General features: G+C 41.8%; 1 protein-coding gene across 1 annotated transcript in view; it reads left to right on the top strand.

The window, feature by feature from the left end:
• Positions 1 to 23,205, top strand: part of Pi4ka (phosphatidylinositol 4-kinase alpha) — a 145,229-nt gene that overhangs the window by 1,453 nt on the left and 120,571 nt on the right. Inside the window, 1 exon segment of the mRNA XM_052740031.1 lies at positions 22,152 to 22,268. Coding sequence (XP_052595991.1) covers positions 22,152 to 22,268 — 117 coding nt within the window.

The raw sequence follows: 23,205 nt of genomic DNA, 5'->3' as shown, positions 1-23,205 counted from the left end.
CACCTGCAGTCCACGCTACTCAGAAACAGCCCAGTGTCCGGACAGATGGCTGAGTGGTAGCTGCTCTTTTAGAGGACAAGAGTTGGGTTCTCATTACCCGTGTCTGTCAGTTTACAATTGCTCATAACTCCAGCTTCAGGGGATTACAAAAGACCTCTTCTGGCCTCCATGTGCACTTGCGCACACACACACACACACACACACACACACACACACACACAAATAAATAATAAAAATAACATCTTTAAGTGAAAAAAATTAGATGGTCTAGGAATTCTGGTACAACATATCAGGACCCTGACTCAAAAGGAAAAAGGTGTATGTGTAAGTGTAAGAATATGAGTTTGAGTGGTACAACCATTAAATAAATTTTTATCTCTTATTACTTGCTTTTTAAAAACTATTTTATTTTTATTTTATGTGTATGAGTGTTTGCCTGCATATATGTTCTGTACACCATGTATGTGCTTGCTATTTACAGAGGTTCAAAGAGGGCATTTCTTTAGAACTGGAATCATGTGGGCTACCACATGAGTGCAGGGAACCAAACAGGAGTCCTCTGGAAGAGCATCTGTTCAAACCCTCACTTTATTTTCTTTTTAGTTATGTGCTATTGTGGGCATGTGGAGGTAGATGACTGGACACCTTGCAGGAGTCAGTTTTCTCTCTCCACCATGTGGGTGCTAGAGATGGACAGGTTGCCAGGCTTGGCTGCATGGGTCTTTATGAACTGAACAAACTCCCCCACCCCACCTTGCCCCCTTTGGTGGAGACAGGATCTCACAAAGCTCTGGCTTTCCTGAACTCCTGAAGGATACCAAGCAGAGCTCCACCTGCTTCAGCTTCCCAAGTGCTGGAGTTGACAGCGTGTGCCATTACGTAAGTATGATTGACAGGTCAATCCACATGCTGGTTCTCTTTTGTAAAATCCCAAAACCCGCCGGGCGGTGGTGGCGCACGCCTTTAATCCCAGCACTCGGGAGGCAGAGGCAGGCGGATCTCTGTGAGTTCGAGGCCAGCCTGGTCTACAGCACAAGATCCAGGAAAGGCGCAAAGCTACACAGAGAAACCCTGTCTGAAAAAAAAAAAAAATCCCAAAACCCAAAATGCAGAACAATAATTGGTGGGGGTGTTAGGAAGGTCAATAAAAAGACATGAATAAAAACCAGCCTATGAAGGGCTGGAGAGATGGCTTAGCAGTTAAGAGCACTGGCTGCTGTTCTGGAGGACCCAGGTTCAAGTTCCAGCACCCACATGATGCTCACAGCTGTCTATAACTCCAGTTCCAGGGGTTCTGATAGCCTCTTCTGTTCTCCATGGGCACTGCATGCTTATGGTACACAGAGCTACACAAAGGAAAACACTAATGCACTAATGAAATAAAAATAAATAAACCTTAACACCCCCTCCAAAAAAAATCATGTTTACATTTGTTTAGAGAAGTAGAGAGGGAAGAAGGAAGTCAGAACTTGTGGGAGCTGGTTCCCCTTCACCATGTGGGTTCTGGGCTCAGGTTGTCAGGCGTGGTGGCAAGAGTCTCTGTCCACATGTTAATCTTGCCAGCCTGAACTGGGTCACTTCTTAAAGTTATCTTATTTTATGTGTGAGTGTTTTGCCTGCATGTATATCTACGCACCACTTGGATGGTGTGCCCGTGGAGACCAGAGGAAGGCATCAGAACCCTTAGGGCTAGAGTTGTAGATGCTTATGAGCCACTATATGGGTGCTGGTAATCAAACCCAGGTCTTCTGGAAGAGCAGTTCCCCCCTTAATGACTGAACCATCTCGCCAGTTCCTAAACTGGGTGATTCTTAAGATTGTCCTTCATCTTTAACAGTAACAGCTTTCTTTCTCATTCAGCAAACTGGAAAGTGCACTTCGAGCTCAACTTGTTTCCTGTTCATTAGTTCATTAGTCACAAAAACATGGAAGATAGGTAAGATGATGGACACAGACACACTCTATAAACATAAAAACAAACAAATAACATTTAAAAGAACATTGTGGGAGCCCTGGATATAGGTGGATGGTAGAGTGTGTGTGTGTGTGTGTTTGACAGAATGCTTGCTTATCATGAACAAGGCCCTGGCTTTGGTTGCCAGTAACCAAATCAATACAAAACAAGACCTTCAAATTCCTTAATTGTAACCTTGTTAGTTTTGTTTCTTGTCATAATTGCTTGAGTTCTCAAGACCACAGTATAATTTAAAGTCCATAAAACTACTTGTTTTGGAAAGCACTTAGAAACACTGACCATATTTAGCAATCACTTCTGTGCAAAAGAGTTAACAGAGCAGATCCATAGCTTCTGCCTTTGCAGGGCTTGCTTGTGAGATTGGCCCATGGCAGGCATCTGAGAATTTGGCATTTGAACTGTTCCCTCTATTTCCTATTTGGTGAGTGTGATCCATTGTGCCTAAACTCTGTGTATGGTATATGATCACACACACACACACACACACACACACACACACACACACACACACACACTGTTTAAGTTTTTGTTCTTTTTAAAGACATTTCTATTTAATGTGTATAAATGTTTTATCTGCCTGTATATATGTGCAGCACGTGTTCCTGCTGCCCTCCAGAGGTTAGATGGAGGTGTTAGAGCCCCTCAAACTAGAGTTATGGGGGGGTGCTGGGAACTGGACCCCAGGTCTTCTGCAAGAGCAGCAAATATTCTTAACCACTGGTCCATCTCTTCAGCCTAGGAATTTTCATTAAAGCAAGAGTGTTATGGTTTGGTAAGATGGCTTAGTAGATAAATGCTGTTCCACTGGGGTGCTAATCTGGGTTGTCAACTTGATCACATCTGGAATCAACTAAAACCCAAGCAGCTGGGCACACCTGTCGGGTATTTTTCTTGACTGGCTCCTTTGAGGTGGGAAGACCCACCCTAAATCTGGGCCACACCTTCTGGTGGCAGCCTACATAAAAGAAAAACACTGCTTTTAGCCTGCCTGCCCATTCTCTTGCTGGGAGATCTGTCCTGCTGTCAAGACATTTCCTCAATGGTATTAGAACCTACTTGGACTGAAGCCCACCTGAGACCTGAGCCTTGTGAAGTGAACGACTCCAGAGTCTTGGCCTTTCTGTCAGGAGACAGCAGTTGTTGGACTAGTTGGACCACAGCTTGTAAGCCACTCAAATAAATGGCCTTTCAATATAGATTCCGTTTGATATAGATTCATTCTGTTACTTCCGTTCCTCTAGAGAACCCTTACTAATGCAGCTACCAAGCCTACAACCTGAGTTTGAGTTTGATTCCTGGGACCCACATTGTGGAAAGAGAGAACCAACTCCCACAAGTTGTAGCTACACACACACACACACACACACACACACACACACACACACACAAATATTGTAAAATTAATGGTGGCTCACTCCTTTAATCCCAGCACTCAGGAGGCAGAAGCAGGCAAATCTCTGTGAGTTCGAGGCCAGCCTGGTCTACAGAGTGAATTCCAAGACAGCCAGGGCTACACAGAGAAACCTTGTCTAAAGAAAAACCAAAACAAAACCCCAATTTTTCAAAGTAAGAGTTTTGTAACCCAAATTATAACTCCTTGATCAGGTGTCAGTTTGCTCCAAACATACCTCCTAAGTTATTTCACAGTAAAGAATTACAAAAATTAAAAAGAATGTTTTAACTTTTTGTGCTTCAATGAAAATTATTTTACTCAGGGTCTATAAAGCATTAATTTGGTTTTAAATTTTGCTGGGTTTTGTTGTTGCTGTTTTGCTTTGGTTTTGGTTTGTTTTAAATCAAATGAGCTATTACTCAGATTGCTTTGTAAAACTGGTGTTTCCTTGGTATGTAAGGCTCAAAGTTTCTTATTTTACATTTTTGAATTTTTTTCATAGCATTTAAATTTTTCTGTGTCTAGGTATATATTTTTTAATTTTATAAAAAAGTAGCTTAAGTGTGTGGATATTTTCCCTGCATGCATGTCTGTGCACTACACTCATGCCTGGTCCTGTGGAGGCCAGAAGAGGCCTTCATATCTCCTGGAAATGTGGGTGCTGGGAATTGAACCTGGTCCTCTGGAAGAGCAGCCAGCGCTCTAACCACTGAGCTGCCTCTCCAGCTTCCGTGCAGCCTGAGTTTCTTTTCCTGGTTGGAACACGAGTGGTACTGTTGACTGTTTCCCAGCAGCCTCTTTAGCATATTCACTGCTGACTTAAAACGGATGAAAAGATGCCTTCAGCACTTCTAGGGGCAAGAAAATCCCTGAGGTTCCTGTGTGCTTTCCTAGGCAGCAAAAATGGAGATGTGTGTAGTAGATAGATGAGTGCTGAAAAACCAACACACACTCTTCTTTCTTTCTAACGCTTATGTGTACGGGTGTTTTGCCTGTGTACTATGTGTGCGCCTGGTGCCCCTCAGAGGCCAGAAAAGGGCATCAGTTCTCCTTGAACTGGAGTTGCAGATGGTTGTGAGCTGCCATGTGGGGGCTGGGAATTGAGCCCAGGTCCTCTGGGAGAGCAGCTGGTGCTCTTCACTAAAGAGCCCTCTCTCTGGCCCATTTTTTTCTATTTTTCTCTCCTCTTTTCTTTCAGAGAGGTGTCAGGGGACTTAGTACAGGTCATATGGACCTGAGAAAGGCTCAGTGCTTTGGTATGATGGACTAGACCTGACAGCTGAGTTTAGCTGTTGGTAATGCAGGCAGGCCACTCTGACGTGGTTGGCACCTGAGGCACCTTAATGACATACACTCCCTACATTTGTCCCTCCACACACCACAGTTGTGTTCATTTCCTCTAATCCCAAACTACGAGACCAAACTATGACTTCTCATTAGATTTTATTTTTTTCTAATTATTTAATTCATGCTTTCATTCAGAAAGCATTTATTGAGCTGCTACTGTTCACTGGTGATGTGAGGGTCCAAGAAAAGAAGAAACAGCTCTGATTTGGTGATTTGTCTAAGCAGCAGCAAGTCCCCCATCTACTGAGGAATCCTAAGTCTGTCACTCAGACTCCTGCCACATCTGGATACTAACCATGAGACTTCAGATGTGTGTGCTAGGTTGTCTCCAGGTAGGATAACAGGCATGTATAACCAGTGTTCAGGGTTGAACACAGTTTCGTCCATACTAGGCAAGCAAGCCCTGTACCAACTGAGCTAATACTTAGTTCAGAACTCTAAAATATTTTAAGAATATGTTTTAGGCTTTTTGTTTTTTTATGTTTTTCAGAGATAAGGTATCTCTGTGTAGCCCTGACTGTTCTGAAACTTGCTCTGTAGATCAGGCTGGCTTTAAACTCAGAGAGAGAGAGATCTGTCTGCCTCTGCCTCTTGAGTGCTGGGATCAAAGGTGTGTGCCACCACCGCCTGGCTAGACCCTGTCTTTCTCTCTCTCTCTCTCTCTCTCTCTCTCTCTCTCTCTCTCTCTCTCTCTCTTTCGAAGTGTTCTGTCTGCACGTATCCCTGCAGGCCAGAAGAGGGCACCAAATCTTATTACAGATGGTTGGGAGCCACCATGTGGTTGCTGGGAATTGAACTCAGGACCTTTGGGAGAACAGCCAGTGCTCTTAACCTCTGAGCTATCTCTCCAGCCCTAGACCCTGTCTTTAAAAAAAAAAAAAAAATGTTTGGGCTGGAAAAATGTTTGGGCTGGAAAGATGGCTCAGTGGTTAAGGGCACTGACTGCTCTCCCAAAGGACCCGGGTTCATATCCCAGCACCCACATGGCAGCTCACAATTGTCTGTAACTCAAAGATCTGACCTGAAGGCAAAACACCAATGCACATAAAATAAAAGTAAATAAAATTTAAAAAAAGTTTAACAATGAAACTCATACCGCTGATTCTTTAAACTTAGCTTTTAGTTCCCAGAGAATTTGTGTCTCTGGAAGGACTCTCTCAGGTTTCCAGTAACAAAAAAAAGTAGTTTGCCATCTTTGGCAGCACGATTATAGTAGCTTTCTTTTGACCTACATAGCTTGCCACAGCTTGTTAGGGTTGATCCTCATCAGGTGTTTCCTCTCCGTGTCCTGCTAAGGAGGGAGGGCTGCTTACTTTCTCTTGCTTTGGTGTTTCCGTAAGTGAGCAGGTAAAAGCATTGCCACACTGCATATTTACTTTTGATTATGTGTATGGGGGTGCGGGGGGGGGGGGGGATCTGGTTGTGCTTGTGAATGTAGTCTAAAGATGCCTAAGGGTGTCAGATCCCCTGGAACTAGAGTTACATGCTGTTGTGAGCCACCCGATACATGTGCTGGGAATTAAAAGTGGGTCTTCTGGAAGAGCAGTATGTGGCCTTAACTACTGAACTATCTCTCTAGCCCACCCTGTGTTTTTAAGATAGGGTCTCACTCTGTAGACCAGGCTGGCCTCACACTCACAGAGAACCACCTGCCTCTGCTCCCTAGAGTGCTGGGATTTGTCACCGTGCTTAGCCATTTTCTTTATTTTTAGAAACTTTCACTTTTAAAGATTTATTTATTTGTTTGTTTATATGTATAAGTGTTTTGCTTGAATGTATGTATGCGTACTATGTGTGGAGTTACAGATGGTTGTGGGTGCTGGGAACTGAACTTGGGTCCTCTGCAAGAGCAACAAGTGCTATTAACCATTGAACCATCTCTCCAGCCTCTCTTTCTTTATTCTTAATTCAGGGTCTGGCGCACGCCTTTAATCCTAATACTCAGGAGGCAGAGGCAGGCGGATCTCTGTGAGTTCAAGGCCAGCCTTAAAAAGAAAAACGTAGCCTCCTCCCCATCCTCTGACCTTCTGTCCCCCCCTTCTTGTGCAGTGCTCCCTGGGACTTAAGTGAGTAACGTAAATGTCTCGAAAACCCTGTCTTGAGAAACCAAACCAAAGTGAGAAATAGAGAAGGAGAAGAGCAAGGCTGGGGGGTCTGTTCAGTGGGAGAAGCACTTGCTGTCAGTATGAGGAGCCCGGGTTTGAATCCTTAGGACTCAAACTTGGCTGCAGTCGCAGAGCTCCTCAGGTTGTGTGGGAGGTGGGGACAAGAGCTCAGTTCCTAGGCTTGCATATCAAGCATTCTGCTGAAAAAGTTCTCCCTAGTGCCCTCTATTACTCACTTACATATTTAGAGACAAGGGCTGATAGCCCAGGCTGGCCTTGAACTTGTAGCAGTCCTGCCTTGGCCTCTTGAATGGGGATTGCAGGCCTGAGTCACTGCCCAGATGCTGTCGGTTTCCTGCCTCTTCCTTGTCACTGTATTGTCTAGATTCTGTTTATTGAAACTGTATGCAGTGTTCTTTGTTTTCTTAGCTTTCTCTATCTTTTCTAAGGCCCTTTGTGATTGCCATGGGATACTCAGAGTAACCAGAGGGATTCCTTCTCCGTGTCAGAGTCAGAGGTTGAGGGATTGGAACACAGACATATTTGGGAAGGTCGTTCTACTTCCTTCCTTACCAGTGTATAATCACTGAATCATTTTCACATGTGTCTGACTTACTTATCAGTTCTTCTGATATCTTCCCTTTACATCCTAACATTGTAGGCCCAGCTTTCAGTGCCGTTTCTGAATGGTCACAGATTACTCTTGTGGGATATTTGTACACTGTGTGAAGATATGTTGTTGTGATTGGTTTAATAAAGAGCGACTTCTGAACATAGAGAGAAGAAGCAGGAGATAAATCTAGGTGTGCTAAAGACAGTGGAGACACGGGAAGATTCAGACACAGAGTGGGAGAGAGGTAAAAGCTTTCACTGCTCCTCACGTCTGGCTGGGGGGTGCCTGGCGTGCCCCTCACCTAGATTTCTCCTCCTGTTTTTATTCTCTGCCCAGCTATTGACCATTCTGCTCTTCATTAGACCAATCAGGTGCCTTAGGCAGGCAAGGTGAAACAGATACAACACATCTTTACATAAACAAATGCAGCATAAACAAAAGTAACACACCTTTACACAGTTAAATACTCCTCAGCATAAACAAATGCAACACATCTTTGCCCAGTTAAAATAATATTTCACAACAGTAGAACACAGATTAATAAAAATATGGGTTGACTTAAGTTATAAGAGCTAGTTAGGAACAAGCCTAAGCTATAGGCCAAGTTTTCATAATTAATAAGAAGTCTCCATGTCATTACTTGGAAGCTGGCTTGTGGGACACAAAAAGACTCATTACAAATTATTTCTATTTAAATGTTTTTAGTTGAGCAAGCATGGTAGTTTGAAGTCAACATAGGCCCTGGCAGCCCGGGGGAGACAAGGTTGTGAGGACTGCTGCCTTTAGGACTCTCCCAGTAAGGTGATAACTGCACAGGCCATAAAGTCGGGACATGTTGATACTGCTGATTTTTTTTTTTAAGATTTAATTATTAATTTATTGTGTATAACAGTGTTCTGTCTGCATGTATGCCTGCAGGCCAGAAGAGGGCACTAGATTTCATTATAGATGGTTGTGAGCCACTATATGGTTGCTGGGAATTGAACTCAGGACCTCTGGAAGAGCAGCCAGTGCTCTTAACCTCTGAGCCATCTCTCCAGCCCTGATACTGCTGATTTTTATGCCACAATATTTTAGAGCTCAGGTCCCCATTCTGGGTATTAGTGATGAAGGCTAACACCTAAGAAACAAAGGAACAAGCAAGCAAAACCCAACCTAACCCAACCGAAAGCAGCTGTCCTGTGTGAGGGAATCCATCCTGACCCTTGATTATAGGGAGGAGGACTTCAGTTCAGCACTTCCCTTTAGAGCACAGTAGCCAGAGAGGCTCTTGGCACTGCTGATCCGGAGGAGGACTGCTGCACTGTTGTGGGTAAAGTCTGAACAAAACTAAGTGACGGTGGGAGGGTGAGGGTGCCGTCCTTGATGGGAAGAGGGTGGCAGGGGAGACAGGGAATGCATAGCAGTTACAGCCCTGAGAGGGGAGCAGCTGGCCGATTGGGCCACTGGGGTTCTTCAAATACCTGAGTTGATTTACCTTTAGCTTTAGCGTTTCCAGGTTAAATGTCCCTTTACTCAGTTCTTGCATGGAATATTTCTAGAGCTTGCCTGCCTTGGGTGTTGGTCCTTGGATATTTTTCTAGTGTGGCAAAGAAGCAACAGGAGTAATCTTTCTCTCCCCATCCCATCTGTCATCAAATCCTCCCAAACAACTCCTGAGCTAGTTAGTTTCCATTGGGGTCTCCTGTCCTCCAAAGTCCATTCTTTATGCAGCGTCCAGAGGGGCTCTTCTAGACTTCTGTTCTAAACTCAGAGGCCTCTGCCCTCCACTGCTGATAACCTACAGCCAGGTACCAGTTGGCTGGTAGCTCTGTGGTCACTGTCTTTGCCAGGATGTGAATTTTAGGCAAATCTGCTCTCTTTCCCACTGGAAATTCTCTTTCCCAATTTCCTCCGTTTGCTTCTTTGTTTTTCATATCACAGTTTAGTGGGCACCTTTGCAGGCCCTCCCTGATCACCCTACCAGAAGTTGCCTTTCAGAAGCCAGGTGGTAGCATCGGCGGTGCATGCCTTTGATCCCAGCCTGGGGAGGCAGAGAGGCAGATCAGAGAAACCCTCTCTTTCAGGGGTGGGGTTCTTTCTTTCAGATCAGACCTTGTGTGCTGATATATAATCCCAGCCGCTTGGTGCCAAAATCAGGAGGACCTCAAGTCAAAGGTCTGCCTGGATTAGAGAGAGTTCAAGGACAGCCTGGACAATTTAGTGAGACTCTGTCTCTAAAAAAAAAAAGTATAAAAAGGGTTAGGAGCATAGTTCAGTGTGGTGGGGTTCTTGTGTGGCATGTCTGAGTGTTATGGACATAGTTCAGTGTGGTGGGGTTCTTGTGTGGCATGTCTGAGTGTTATGGACATAGTTCAGTGTGGTGGGGTTCTTGTGTGGCATGTCTGAGTGTTATGGACATAGTTCAGTGTGGTGGGGTTCTTGTGTGGCATGTCTGAGGGTTAGGGGACATAGTTCAGTGTGGTGGGGTTCTTGTGTGGCATGTCTGAGGCTCTGGTTTGAATCCTCAGTACCCCTCCTTCTTTAAGACACTTTATTTTTTCCCTTTAAAGTATTTTTTTCTAGCCGGTCGGTGGTGGTGCACGCCTTTAATCCCAGCACTCGGGAGGCAGAGGCAGGCAGATCTTTGTGAGTTTGAGGCCAGCCTGGTCTACAGAGTGAGATCCAGGAAAGGCGCAAAGCTACACAGAGAAACTCTGTCTCAAAAAAAAAAAAAAAAAAAAAAAAAAAAAAAAAAAACCAAAACCAAACAAACAAAAAAGTATTTTTTTCCTAATTATTTTATGTATGTGTGTGCTTTGTCTACATGTATGTATATGTGCCACATGTGTGCCTGGTGCCTTTGGAGATAAGAGGGCATTCAGTCCCCTGAAACTGGTTGTAAACTACCGTGTAGGTGCTAGGAATTAAATCTGGGCCCTCTAAAAGAACTACAAGTACTCCTAATCACTGAGCCATCTCTATAGACCATTGGTTTTCAACCTTCCCAATGCCGCAACCTTTTAATACAGTTCTTCATGTTGTGCTGACCTCGGACCATAAAATTATTTCGTTGCTACTTCATAACTGTAATTTTGCTACTGTTATGAATTGTAAATATCTGATATGTAGGATATCTGATATGTGACCCCCAAAGGGGTTGCAACCCAAGGGTTGAGAACCACTGCTCTAGAACTACTTCCTTTTTTTTGGAGATACAGTGTTACTATTATAGCCTTGGCTAGTCTAGAACTCACTGTGTATCTGAGGTTAGCCCCTAACTCATGGCTGATTCTTCTGTATTTGCCTTTCCCAGTGCTGGAATTACATGTGTGAATCACCATGTCTGGCCTTTCAGGCACTTTTAAAAAAATGATTTTATTTTTAATTGTGTATGTGTGAATTGGAGGGGAGGGAGAGTGTGTGTGTGTAGTCTCTATGGAGACCAGGAGAGGGCATCTGATCCCCTGGAGCTGGAGTTTCAGTTGGTTGTGAGCTGGCTGACATGTGTTGAGAACAGAACTCAGGTCATCTGCAAGAGCATTATGTACCCTTTGTTGAGCCAATCTTCCAGCTTGATTTCCAGCACCTTTGAGGGGAAATATAAAAGTAGAATCTTCTACCAGGCAGTGGTGGCACACGCCTTTAATTCCAGCACTCAGGAGGCAGATCTCTGTGAGTTTGAGGTCAGCCTTGTCTATAGAGCGAGATCCAAGACAGCCAGGGCTACACAGAGAAACTCTGTCTTGGAAAAAAAAATTAGAATCTTCCAAATCATGAACACCTACAAAGGTAGTAGAGGCAGAAAACTCCTGTTTCCTTCATGATGGAGATTGAAGCCAAGACTTGATGCATGTTAGGCGTGTGCTTGACCACTGACTACAGCACAGCCCTTCCCTTGTTAACTGATTATTCATTAAATCAAAGTGTGAGCTGCTTCACAGGTACAATGCTAAGAGATTGCAAAGACAAGGCTCACATTTCTTCTGGCTGTACAGGTGTAACCAGACGTATATACATGTTCCTTAAGTAAGAGGACTTTCACAGGCACCTTGTGCTTTGCCTGGTAACAGTGGAGGGTGTGGGGGTAGACCATCTGTGTTGCCTAGTTGGCTCTGTCCAGAGCAATGAACAGAATTCTCCCTATCTTTTTTCCCCCATTTTTAATTATTTATTTATTTTTCTATTATCAGCTTGATACAATACAAATTCTTATCCTAATAGTGAAATGTTTGATTGAGGCTTGCCCAGTAATTGAGTAAAACCAAAACTTATAAGCCACAGTCATCCTAGGGTCCCCCTGCTATATAGCCTCCCTGCTTCTGTGGGTTGCAGTCTGATTGTCCTTTGCTTTATATCTAGAATCCACTTATGAGTGAGTACATACCATGTTTGTTCTTCTGGGTTTGGGTTACCTCACTCAGGATGATATTTTCTATTTCCATTCATTTGCCTGCAAATTTCATGCTGTCATTGTTTTTCTCTGCTGAGTAGTACTCCATTGTGTATATGTACCACATTTTCTTAATCTATTCTTCAGTTGACGGGCATCTAGGTTGTTTCCAGGTTATGGCTATTATGAATAATGCTGCTATGAACATAGTGAGACTGTATCTTTGTGGTATGATTGAGCATTCCTTGGGTATATGCCCAAGAGTGGTATGGCTGGGTCTTGAGGTAGATCGATTTCCAATTTTCTGAGGAACCGCCATACTGGTTTCCACAGTGGTTGTGCAAGTTTGCATTCCCACCAACAGTGGAGGAGTGTTCCCTTTGCTCCTCATCCTCTCCAACATTGACTGTCATTAGTGTTTTTGATCTTAGCCATTCTGACAGGTGTAAGATGATATCTCAGAGTTGTTTTGATTTGTATTTCTCTGATGATTAAGGATGTTGAGCATTTCTTTAAACGTCTTTCAGCCATTTGTGATTCTTCTTTTGAGAATTCTCTGTTTAGCTCTTTAGCCCATTTTTTAATTGGATTGTTCAGTATTTTGATGTCTAGTTTCTTGAGTTCTTTATATACTTTAGGAATCAGTCCTCTGTCAGATGTGGGGTGGGTGAAGGTCTTTTCCCATTCTGTAGGCTGTCTTTTTGTCTTATTGACCGTGTCTTTTGCCCTACAAAAGCTTCTCAGTTTCAAGAGGTCCCATTTATTAATTGTTGTGCTCAGTGTCTGTGCTGCTGGTGTTATATTTAGGAAGGGATCTCCTGTGCCAGTGCATTCAAGAGTACTTCCTGTTTTCTCATCTACTAAGTTTAGTGTAACTGGTCTTTGATCCACTTGGACTTGAGTTTTGTGCATGGTGACAGATATGGATCTATTTGTAATCTTTTACATATTGACATCCAGTTATGCCAGCACCATTTGTTGAAGATACTTTCTTTTTTCCATTGTATAGTTTTGACTTCTTTGTCAAAAATCAGGTGTTCATATGTGCATGGATTAATATCAGGGTCTTCAATTCGATTCCGTTGGTCTCTTTGTTGGTTTTTATACCAGTACCAAGCTGTTTTTGTTACTATAGCTCTATAGTAGAGCTTGAGGTCAGGGATGGTGATGCCTCCAGAGGCTGCTTTATTATACAGGATTCTTTTAGCTATCCTGGGTCTTTTGTTTTTCCATATGAAGTTGAGCATTTTTCTTTCCAGGTCTGTGAAGAATTGTGTTGGGATTTTGATGGGGATTGCATTGAATCTGTAGATTGCTTTTGGTAAGATTGCCATTTTTACTATGTTAATCCTGCCTATTTGTGAGCATGGGAGATCCTTCCATTTTCTGATATCTTCTTCAATTTCTTTCTTTAGAGATTTAAAGTTCTTATCAAACAGGTCCTTCACTTGTTTAGTTGGTGTTATCCCAAGGTATTTTATATTATTTGTGGCTGTTGTAAAGGGTGATGTTTCACTTCTTTCTCAGCCCTTTTATCATTTGTGTATAAGAGGGCTACTGATTTTTTTTGAGTTGATCTTGTATCCTGCCACTTTACTGAAGGAGTTTATTAACATAGTAAAAATGGCAATCTTACCAAAAGATGGAGAGAAATACCTTTGTGTCTTTTTCCTCCCCTGCCCATTCTCACCTCCTGGGCTCCTTTGTGGCCAGGCTGGCCACAGAAGTCCTGCCTTCACTTCCCGTGTACTGAAAGTCCTGGTATGCTCAGCTACTAATTTCCAACAGGAAGAAGTAAATCTCTTCTAATTCGTATGTCATTTAACTGAGCTCTGTGATAGTGTCTCATTTCTCTAGGGTGAGAGATAGGTCTCTTTTTAATCATGTGTATGTGTATGTGGACATGAATGTGAATGCCCATGCAGGCCAGAGGTGTGGGATCTTCTGGAGCTGGAGTTACAGGCAGTTGTGAACTGCCTGATTTGAGTGCTAGGAACCAAACCTAGGTCTTCTGCAAGACCAGTATATGCTCTTAACTGCTGAGTAGCTACTGGCTAACCCTCCTTGCTGGTGTCCATGGAAGACCCATGCTGCTTCTTTGCCAAACCAGAAAAATCTGTGCCACTCAAAACCCCACCCTCCTACTTTCTATGTGTCTCTCTCTCTCCCACATACCCTCTGAGGCACTATGATTACTTTCTGTCAAATAGTTGTTAACATAGCCTCCTGACCCATGATTAATTTTATTTAATTAATGTAAGTGCAAATTCAGGATTCATAGTGTGATTGAATATCCTCCAGTACCTAGGCAGTCACCCAAGGTTCCTCTGCAACATTGCAGCATCCATCTTTGGCCTACAGGCCTAGAATATCTGGCAGACTTTTCTATGAAGTAGGAATTTTGAAGGGCTGTCCTGCCTTGTTTTGGAAAAGTTTGGCAGTTGCTTTCCTTCATGTCCTGCTTGTCCAGTTAGTACAGCATACTGTCAGGAGTTAAGGCAAGAGCAGTTTCTTGACCAAATGGCTAGCTTTGCCACAATGAAAGCAAACTCCATATGGAGGTTCTTTGATGCCCATCATCCTTTTATGAAGTTGTAATTGGAGGTTTCTGTCCTGCCAGCAACTCCCAAATACCCAGCAGCTGCTTCCCAAATAATTGACTTGTAGACTTAATATTACTTATAAATGCTCAACCAGTAGCTCAGGCTTATTACTAACTAGCTCTTACACTTAAATTAACCCGTAATTCTTATCTATGTTTAGCCATGTAGCTTGGTACCTTTTCTCAGGACAGAATTCTCATTTTGCCTCCTCTGTGTCTGGCTGGTGACTCTTGACTCTGCCCTTCCTCTTCCTGTATCTCCATTTGGCTTTTCTGACCAGCCTTATTCTGCCTGGCTATAGGCCAAATCTGTTTTATTATCAATCAGTGAGAGCAACACACATTCACAGCATGCAGAAAGACCATCCCACAGCATTTCCCCCTTTCTGTCTAATCAAAAAGGAAGGTTTAACCTTAACATAGTAAAATTACAAATAACAAAATAGTTATCAAGCAAGAATTACAGTTATAATATCTAGTCTATTTGTATTTGGCAAAATCAGAGAAAACATTCAATTGTCTATCCTGTCTTGGTAAGTCTAAAGTTTTATATCTAACTTACCCTTTTATCATAACTAAGAAAAATTATGACTATGACTATCTAGAACTCCATCAAAGACTTTAGAAAGATGAAATGTTACCTAATAACAGGGACATCAGGCTATCTGAACAGTCACCCAAAGTTTCTCTGCAACATTGGGGCATCTGTCTTTGGCCTACAGGCCTAGAATATCTGACAGACCTTTTTTTTTCTTAGTTTTGTTTTGTTTTTTTCAAGACAGGGTTTCTCTGTGTAATTTTGGTGCCTGGCCTGGATCTTGCTCTGTGGACCAGGCTGGCCTCAAACTCACAGAGATACGCATGTCTCTGTCTCCCAAGTGCTGGGATTAAAGGTGTGCGCCACCACTGCCCTGCCAGACCTTTTTTAGAAGCAGGAAAATTTGAAGGACTGTCCTAACCTGTGCAGAGTTTGGCAGTCACCTTCCTTTGTGTCCTGCAGAATGTCTGGCAGTTGCTTCTGTGAAGCAGAACACTGAGGGACCATCCCACCTTGTTTTGACAAAGTTTAGCAGTCACTTTCTTGTGGGTCCTGCATGTCCAGTTTATACAACATACTGTCAAGCAGACCAGGCAATTTCTTGCCCGAGTGACTATCCTTGCCTCATTGAAAGTAAACTCCATAAGGAGTTTCTTCAATGCCCATCTTCCTCTTTGAAGTAAGTGGTGCTGCCAGGAGCAGATGTGTCTCACTGTTGAGAAAAGTCTAAGTTCTTAAAACATTTTAAATGCCATATTCTGTAGGTCTTTGAAGTGTTTGAAGATTACCTATCTAGTTGAAATATATCTTTGTATACCTAGAAAACTTAACTAATAAGGCTATAAGTTTGACTATTATAGATGACAATCTATAGTTTTTAATTAGACATTACATTTTTAAATGAACTGCATTAACATAATACCTTAAACAAGAGTAGAAATATACATACAGTATAATAAAATTGACTTTAAATTTGTATCAATAAACTAAAATTCCATACCAATGTAAAATATTTTGAGATTAACAGTTGGTTTTTAGATTAAAGTAGATTCGATAATCTACTCTTTTTTTCCATTATAATAATCTACCCTTTTCCCCATCATTTCTATATCATATCCCCCTTTCTTTTTTAGAAAGAGATTAACTATGACCATTAACAATTTATAACCAACCCCCCCTTAAATGAAAACAAATATTCATAAACAGTATTTTGGGAATTTGGGTGTAGTTCTCTAGACTACTTCCTGTTATTGGGGAGTTTAGTTTGTTTGTTTAAATCCACTGAGTTCACTTAGTGCTGGCTCTGTGTTCTTAGGTGTCATCTGTGAGAGCACTGAGTAGCCTCTCAGGGACTGCACTCCTAAAGAGAACCTCCCCCTCCCTCCCCCCACAGCTACCGTTGCCAGTAACCCCTGTTAAAGGGGTGGGACTTTGTGAGTGCTCCCACCCATGTGGGGAGTTCTGTCTGGCTCCATCCCCACAGGCCTTATGCGTCCCACACAGCTGCTGCGAATCCTAGTCTCGTTGTAGTTGGCCACTGCCTCTGGCTCTTACCGCCCTTCCGCCCTCCCTCCTGCAGTGATCTCTGAACCGTGTGAGGAGGGCATATGATGTAGATTTAGGGCTGAGCACTCTGCTGTCCCTTATTCTCTGTTCCTTGACCAGTTGTGGGTCTCTCTGTTTATCACTACTGCAAAAAGAAGCCTCTCTGATTTTGATTGAAAAATGTACTTTTTTATGTGTACAATGATAAGTCCTTAGGAGTCATTTTTAATACTATGTCCATTTACAGAATGATAGTAGTCGGTTCTCCCCTAGAGCCTGTGGCCTCTCCAGCTACATATTCTTGGCCCTGATAACAGTGTGAGGCATGGGTTCTTTCTTGTGGAATGTGGACCTTAAGTCCAATAAGAAAGTAGTTGGTTATTCACCTAATATTTGTGCCATTATTGCACCAGTGACCATATCTTGCCACGTCATTTGTTGTAGCTCAAAGTGCTGATGGCTAGATAAAATTGATGATTATTTTTCTCCCCCAGTAGTGTGCATAGCATCTTCCAGCACTGTGAAAGCTAGCCAGGAGGGATGAAACTTTTAGGTTGGTGCCAGTTGGATTTCTCACTTATGTGTGTCTTCAGCAGTAGGGTGTGTGTATGTGTGTGTGTGTGTGTGTGTGTGTGTGTGTGTGTGTGTGTGTGTGTGTGCAGTAGGGTCTTAACATCAAGTTCTGGAAGGTAACCAAGAAAAATGGCTGTAGCCTATAATTCTTGGAGAGTTCTATGGAACCCCAAAGACCAACAACTCCAACGGAGGGAGCCCATTCCTGGTACTGAGCTTTTTATTTGATAGTTTTTGGTGTCTGGGAGAGGCATTGTCCTGTTACAGGAGGACATTTAAACTCTTAGTGTGTGCACATTTGTGTGTGCGTGTGTGTATTTTAGGAAGCTTCTGTATTAATGTTCCCATATGACTGTCTCTCTCTCTCTCTCTCTCTCTCTCTCTCTCTCTCTCTCTCTCTCCCCCCCCTTTCCTTTTTCTTTTCCTTTTCCTTTTTCTTTTTTCAAGACAGGGTTTCTCTGTGTAGCCGTGCCTGTCCTTGAACTGACTCTGTAGACCAGGCTGGTCTCAACTCAGAGATTTGCCTGCTTCTGCCTCCCGAGTGCTGTGATCAAAGGTGTGCACTACCATTACCCAGCTTCCATGACTTTTTCAAAGCTCTTTAGAGTTATTATCCTTCCTCATACCCTTTCCACTACTTCCCATCCCTACCCTACTTTATACCACAGCCTGCATTCCATTTCCTCTCCTTTGAAAGCCCACCCTCACGACCCTTACTAGTTACTGATTTAGTATGGGTACTCCAATTTTAACACATATGTGTAAAGATTCAAAGGATAGATATAGCATCGACATATGAAGGAGAACATGACGACATTTGTCTTTCTCATTCTGAGTTACCACAGAATGATTATTTCCAACTGCATCCATTTACCTGCAGTTCATAATTTATTTTTTCTTAACAGCTGAATAATATCCAGACTGTTTTAATTTCCTAGTTATTATGAATACAGTGTATGAACAAGTACCTCTGTAGTAGGATGTAGTATTCTGGATCTTAGGATAGACCTACTTTCTGGCTTTTTGAAGAGCTTCCACACTGATTACCACAGTGACTGGTTTGTTTGTTTGCTTTCTATTTCTGATGAATTGTGACCAAAAGCAATTTATGGAGGGAAAGGTTTATTTGGCTTACACTTCTGTGTCTCCGTCCAACATTGAGGGAAATGAGGTCAAACACAGGAGCCTTGGGAAGGTGCTGCTTACTGGCTGGCTCTCAGGCTCACGCTCACCTTCTCTTCTTTGTTTGTGTTTTGAGACAGGGTTTCTCTGTGTAGCCCGACTGTCCTGTAACTCCTCTGCCTCCTGAGTGCTGGGATTAAATCTGCTCAATTACGATTCTTCTTTTTTTTTTAAAAAAAGTTTAATTCTGAACCATTTTTATAACTATTTTCTCTTGAAGTGTTGTATCACAGCAGGTTACAACAACTTTGGGATAAAAGGCAACTGGTAAAGTGTCCAAAACAAGGCTCAAATAACACCTCTTACTGATTTACCCTACCGCATGTATCCCCAATAAAGTTTTTGTTCAAAAACATGAAATAGATCCACCTGCTTATTTTAAGCATATTAAAAAGGAAACTAATCGGACCATTTCTATCTGTCTATTTATACAAAAGGCCACACAATGTTATACGTCTCCAGATTACGATTAGCGTGATTATGAATTAGTGTTCTACACCATTACTCAGTTCTTAGAGATCAGAAATTGCTATAGCAGGTTCACTAGAACATAGCACTACGAGACTTAAAACTAACAGTTACTTCAAAAAATAAAAGCTACTTCAAAGCAAGCAAAGTCAGTACCACTACAGATATTAAAAAAAAAAAAACAACAAGCAAGGTCAGTTTCAATTCTTACACCTCCCAAAACCACCTACCGTGGGTGTCAACACTCACCCAGGGTAGTGTTGATATTGATATGGGAGGAGCTGGGCCCTCACACATCAATAAACAATCAAGGAATGCCCCTCAGACTTGCCTACAAGCCATTCTAATATCCGATAGAGACATTCTCACAGGTGAAGTTTTTTCCTACCAGATGATTCTGGGTTTTGTCTAGTTGAGACACTAGCCAGCTCAGGTTTCAAAAAACCAAAAAGAAAAAAAAAAGCATGTTGAATACTTATCAAACATTTGTGTTTTTTCTTTTGAGAATTCTTTAATTCATTGTCCCAATTTTTAATTGGGTAATTTATTTTCTTGATGTTTAAATTTTTTTTTAGTTCTTTGTATATTTTAGATACTAATCCTCTATCAGATGCATACCAGTATTACTGGTTATGTGGACTTATGCAGGATGGATTTTTCTGAATGTGGCCTTCTGTTTATGGAGGCTGTGTGTCTGCTTGTTTGTTAATCTGGTTGTGTGTGTGTGTGTGTGTGTGTGTGTGTGTGTGTGTGTGTGTGTGTGTGTGTACCATGTGCACGAAGAACCTGAGGAGATCAGAGGAGGCATCAGATCTCCTGGAACCGGAGCTACAGACTGTAGCTCAAATGTTAAAAGGTCTTTTAATAAAAAACATGGAGCCAGATATTGGGGTAAATGCTGAAAGATCAGAGAGACAGAGGAACAAGCCACTTCCACGTCTCACCTCACCAAGTCCACAAATCCTCTGACTGAAATCCTCTGAGTCCTCACCTGAAAGGCTCCAGCTGAAAAACCCTTAGTCCTGTCTCCTCACGGCTTATATACCTTTCTCCGCCCAGCCATGTCACTTCCTTCTTAGTGCTGGGATTAAAGGCATGTGATTCCCAAGTGCTAGGATTAAAGGTGTGGCCACCACTGCCTGGTTCTGTTTCTCTCCTAGACTGAGTCAATCTCATGTAGTCCAGGGTGGCTTTGAACTCACAGAGATCCAGATGGACCTGTGCCTCCCAAGTGCTGGGATTAAAGGTGTGTGCCACCACTGCCTGACAGCTGTGTTTAATCTAGTGGTTTGTTCTGCCCTCTGATCTTCAGGCAAATTTTATTAGGGTGCACAATATATCACCATATTTCCCTTTTTTTGTCTAAAATAATAAAAGAAAGTTATAACTAATATAAGAAAAACTATATACAATAAGTACAAATAATATATACAGTCAAGAATTACATTAGCAGTCAGGCGGTGGTGGCGCGAGCCTTTAATCCCAGCACTCGGGAGGCAGAGGCAGGTGGATCTCTGTGAGTTGAGGCCAGCCTGGTCTACAGAGTGAGTTCCAGGACAGCCAGGATTGTTACACAGTGAAATCCTGTCTCCAAAAAAAAAAAAAAAAAAAAAAAAAGAAAGAAAGAAAGAAAAAAAAAAAGAATTACATTAACAGTGTCCAGTCCATTAACATTTGACAGATTCAGAGAAAATACTCCATTATTTATCCTATTTTGGTGAGTCCAAAATGTACCTAATTCACTTTCTATCCTAACTTATATTACCAACCCAAAACTATCTTTTGATGTCTTTCAAACTTATACGCTTTACACTTCTTTAGTGAGTTTCTTTTCTAAATTTCTTTCTTTTTTTGCTTTTGGTTTTTGGTTTTTGGTTTTTGGTTTTTTGAGACAGGGTTTCTCTGTGTAGCTTTGCGCCTTTCCTGGAACTCGCTTTGTAGACCAGGCTGGCCTCGAACTCACAGAGATCCGCCTGGCTCTGCCTCCCGAGTGCTGGGATTAAAGGCGTGCGCCACCACCACCCGGTTTCTAAATTTCTTAACAAGGAAAACTATAACTATCTAATCTTCAACTCCCTCAACGACCTGAGATAGAAATAATATTATCTGAGTAAACAGGAAGTGCAGGCAAGCAACTTCCAAAAATGTGAGAAATGACAGAAACAGCTGGCTGCCTGGACAGTCATTTGAGATTTCTCGGCAATGTTGGGTATCCATCTTCAGCCTACAGGCCTAGCATATCTGACAGACTCATCTGTGAAGCAGGATTTTCTGAAAGGCCTTCCTACTTTGTCTTGGCAAGGTTCGACAGTCCTTTCTTTTGTGTCCTGCTTGTCCATTTTGGACAGCATACAGTCAGCAGTCGAGGCAAGGGCACTTTCTTGCCCAGTGGCTAACTTGCCACAAAGCCCATATGGAGTCTCTTCAATGCCCATCATCTTCTCTGAAGTAGATTGGTGCTGCCAGAAGCAGACATGTCTCATTGTCATAAAAAAGATAAAATCTATGTTTTTAAAACATCTTAAATACCATATTCTGCAGATCTCTGAAGTGTTTGAAGATGACCTATCTATCTAAAATATATCTGTTTGACCTTGAAAACATACCTAACCTGACTACAAGTTTGATTGTAATAGGTGACTAACTACTAACCTGCATTTCTTTATTATCCTAAATAGTTGTTAATAATAACTTTCCAGGATTAGCAATTTGCATTACATTGTTAAATGAACTGTATAGGTATAATACCTTGAACAAGATTAGAAGTATATGTACAGTATGTTCTAACAAAATCAATCTCAAATTTGTATCAATATACAAAATTTGTATGCAATATACAAAAATCCAATCCAATGTAAAATATTTAAAACTAGTAGTTGCTTTTTAAAAGTAGATTCAGTAATCTACCTTTTTAATCTTATCATGTTCATATGATCCTTTTTTCTTTTCAGAGTAGATTCAATAATCTACCCTTTTATTCTGCTATTTTTTATCTCTTTTTTTTTAGTAGTCAGTAATCTTCCTTTTTGCCTTATTATATCCATAGTCTCTCTTTTTTCTTTTCAGAGTGGATATAATAATCTATATTTTTATCCTATCATTTCTATATAATACATTTCTATATCAACAGACAGTTCTGAGCCACCATGTGGGCACTGAGAAACCTAATTCAGGTCCTCTGCAAGAGCAATAAGTGCTCTTTACTACTGAGCTATTTCTCCAGCCTTGTGTTTTGTTAAAGACTTATTTTTATTATTTTTAAGTTTCTGTATGTATATGTGTAGGTATATGCAGGTGTCTGCAAAAGCTAGAGGAGTTGGATCCCGTGGAACCAGAGTTACAGGCAGACTCAGGTCCTCTAAAAGAGCAGTATGTGCTCTTAACTGCCGAGCTGTCCCTTCAGCCCTTTGTGTTTTGTTTTTAAATCTTATTTTCTAGGTCCAGAAGCTGCTTTGCATGTGCCCAGTAGATTTCCATGGAATCTTCCAACTGGATGAAAGACGGCGAGACGCAGTGATTGCACTGGGCATTTTTCTCATTGAATCTGATCTTCAGGTGAGTCTTCACTACGTTTATAATTCTTTAGTGTGAAGGGGGTGTAATGAGAGTCTGCGTTGGTGTTGTGTCTATTTACCTCGTGGTACAGTACTAGGAGTGTACTTCCAACCTAATCAAAGCAGTAAGAGGAGGAGTGGGACAAGGTAAATCGAACGGTGGCATGGAGCACCTAGGAACTTACCGAATTGTTTGTTCTTTTAGTTTGAGGCAGAAACTCTCTCCATAGCTTGGTGGTCCTGGGATTAACTGTGTAGCCCAGGCTGCCTCAAACTCACAGAGATCTGCCTGCCTCTGCCTCTCAGTACTGAGAATAAAGGCATATGTCACCATGCCCAGCCAAATTACTGATTCTTTAAAAATGTGTTGTAAAATAGGGCTGGAGAGATGGCTCAGAGGTTAAGAACACTGCCTGTTCTTCCAGAGGTCCTGAGTTCAATTCCCAGCAACCACATGGTGGCTCACAACCATCTATAATGAGATCTGGTGCCCTCTTCTAGCCTGCAGGGATACATGCAAACAGAACACTATATACATAATAAATAAATAAATAAAGTGTTGTAAAATAAATAATAAAGGTTTTTAATTTTTTTAAATTTTGCAGTCTAAGTAAGATAAAATTCTTTTGAAATATAATTGCATATTTTACAAAGTAGGCTTGCTTTTTAGTAGCAGGTAAAATGTTCATCAGTCATACAGTTTATCAGTCATATGAGACCATCTTTATCAAAACTGATTAGAAATAAAACTTGAGTACATACTAGTAGTATTTTGATGGGGATTAAAACCCAGCCTTCTGCTACAATGCAAATTTGTGTACTGTGTTTCATTTTTTTAATAATTGCCAGTGCTAATTGAAGCAAATTCTTGATCATTAGATATCAATTCTAATTCATTTATATATTGTTTATCATCTTTAGATACTATTTTTGAATTC

Source organism: Peromyscus californicus, unplaced genomic scaffold (genome assembly GCF_007827085.1).
Source record: "Peromyscus californicus insignis strain IS unplaced genomic scaffold, ASM782708v3 Scaffold_16__1_contigs__length_79575227, whole genome shotgun sequence".
NCBI lineage: Eukaryota > Metazoa > Chordata > Mammalia > Rodentia > Cricetidae > Peromyscus > Peromyscus californicus.
Note: the sequence above shows the minus strand (reverse complement) of the source record. Positions and strands in the feature narration are given on the sequence as shown.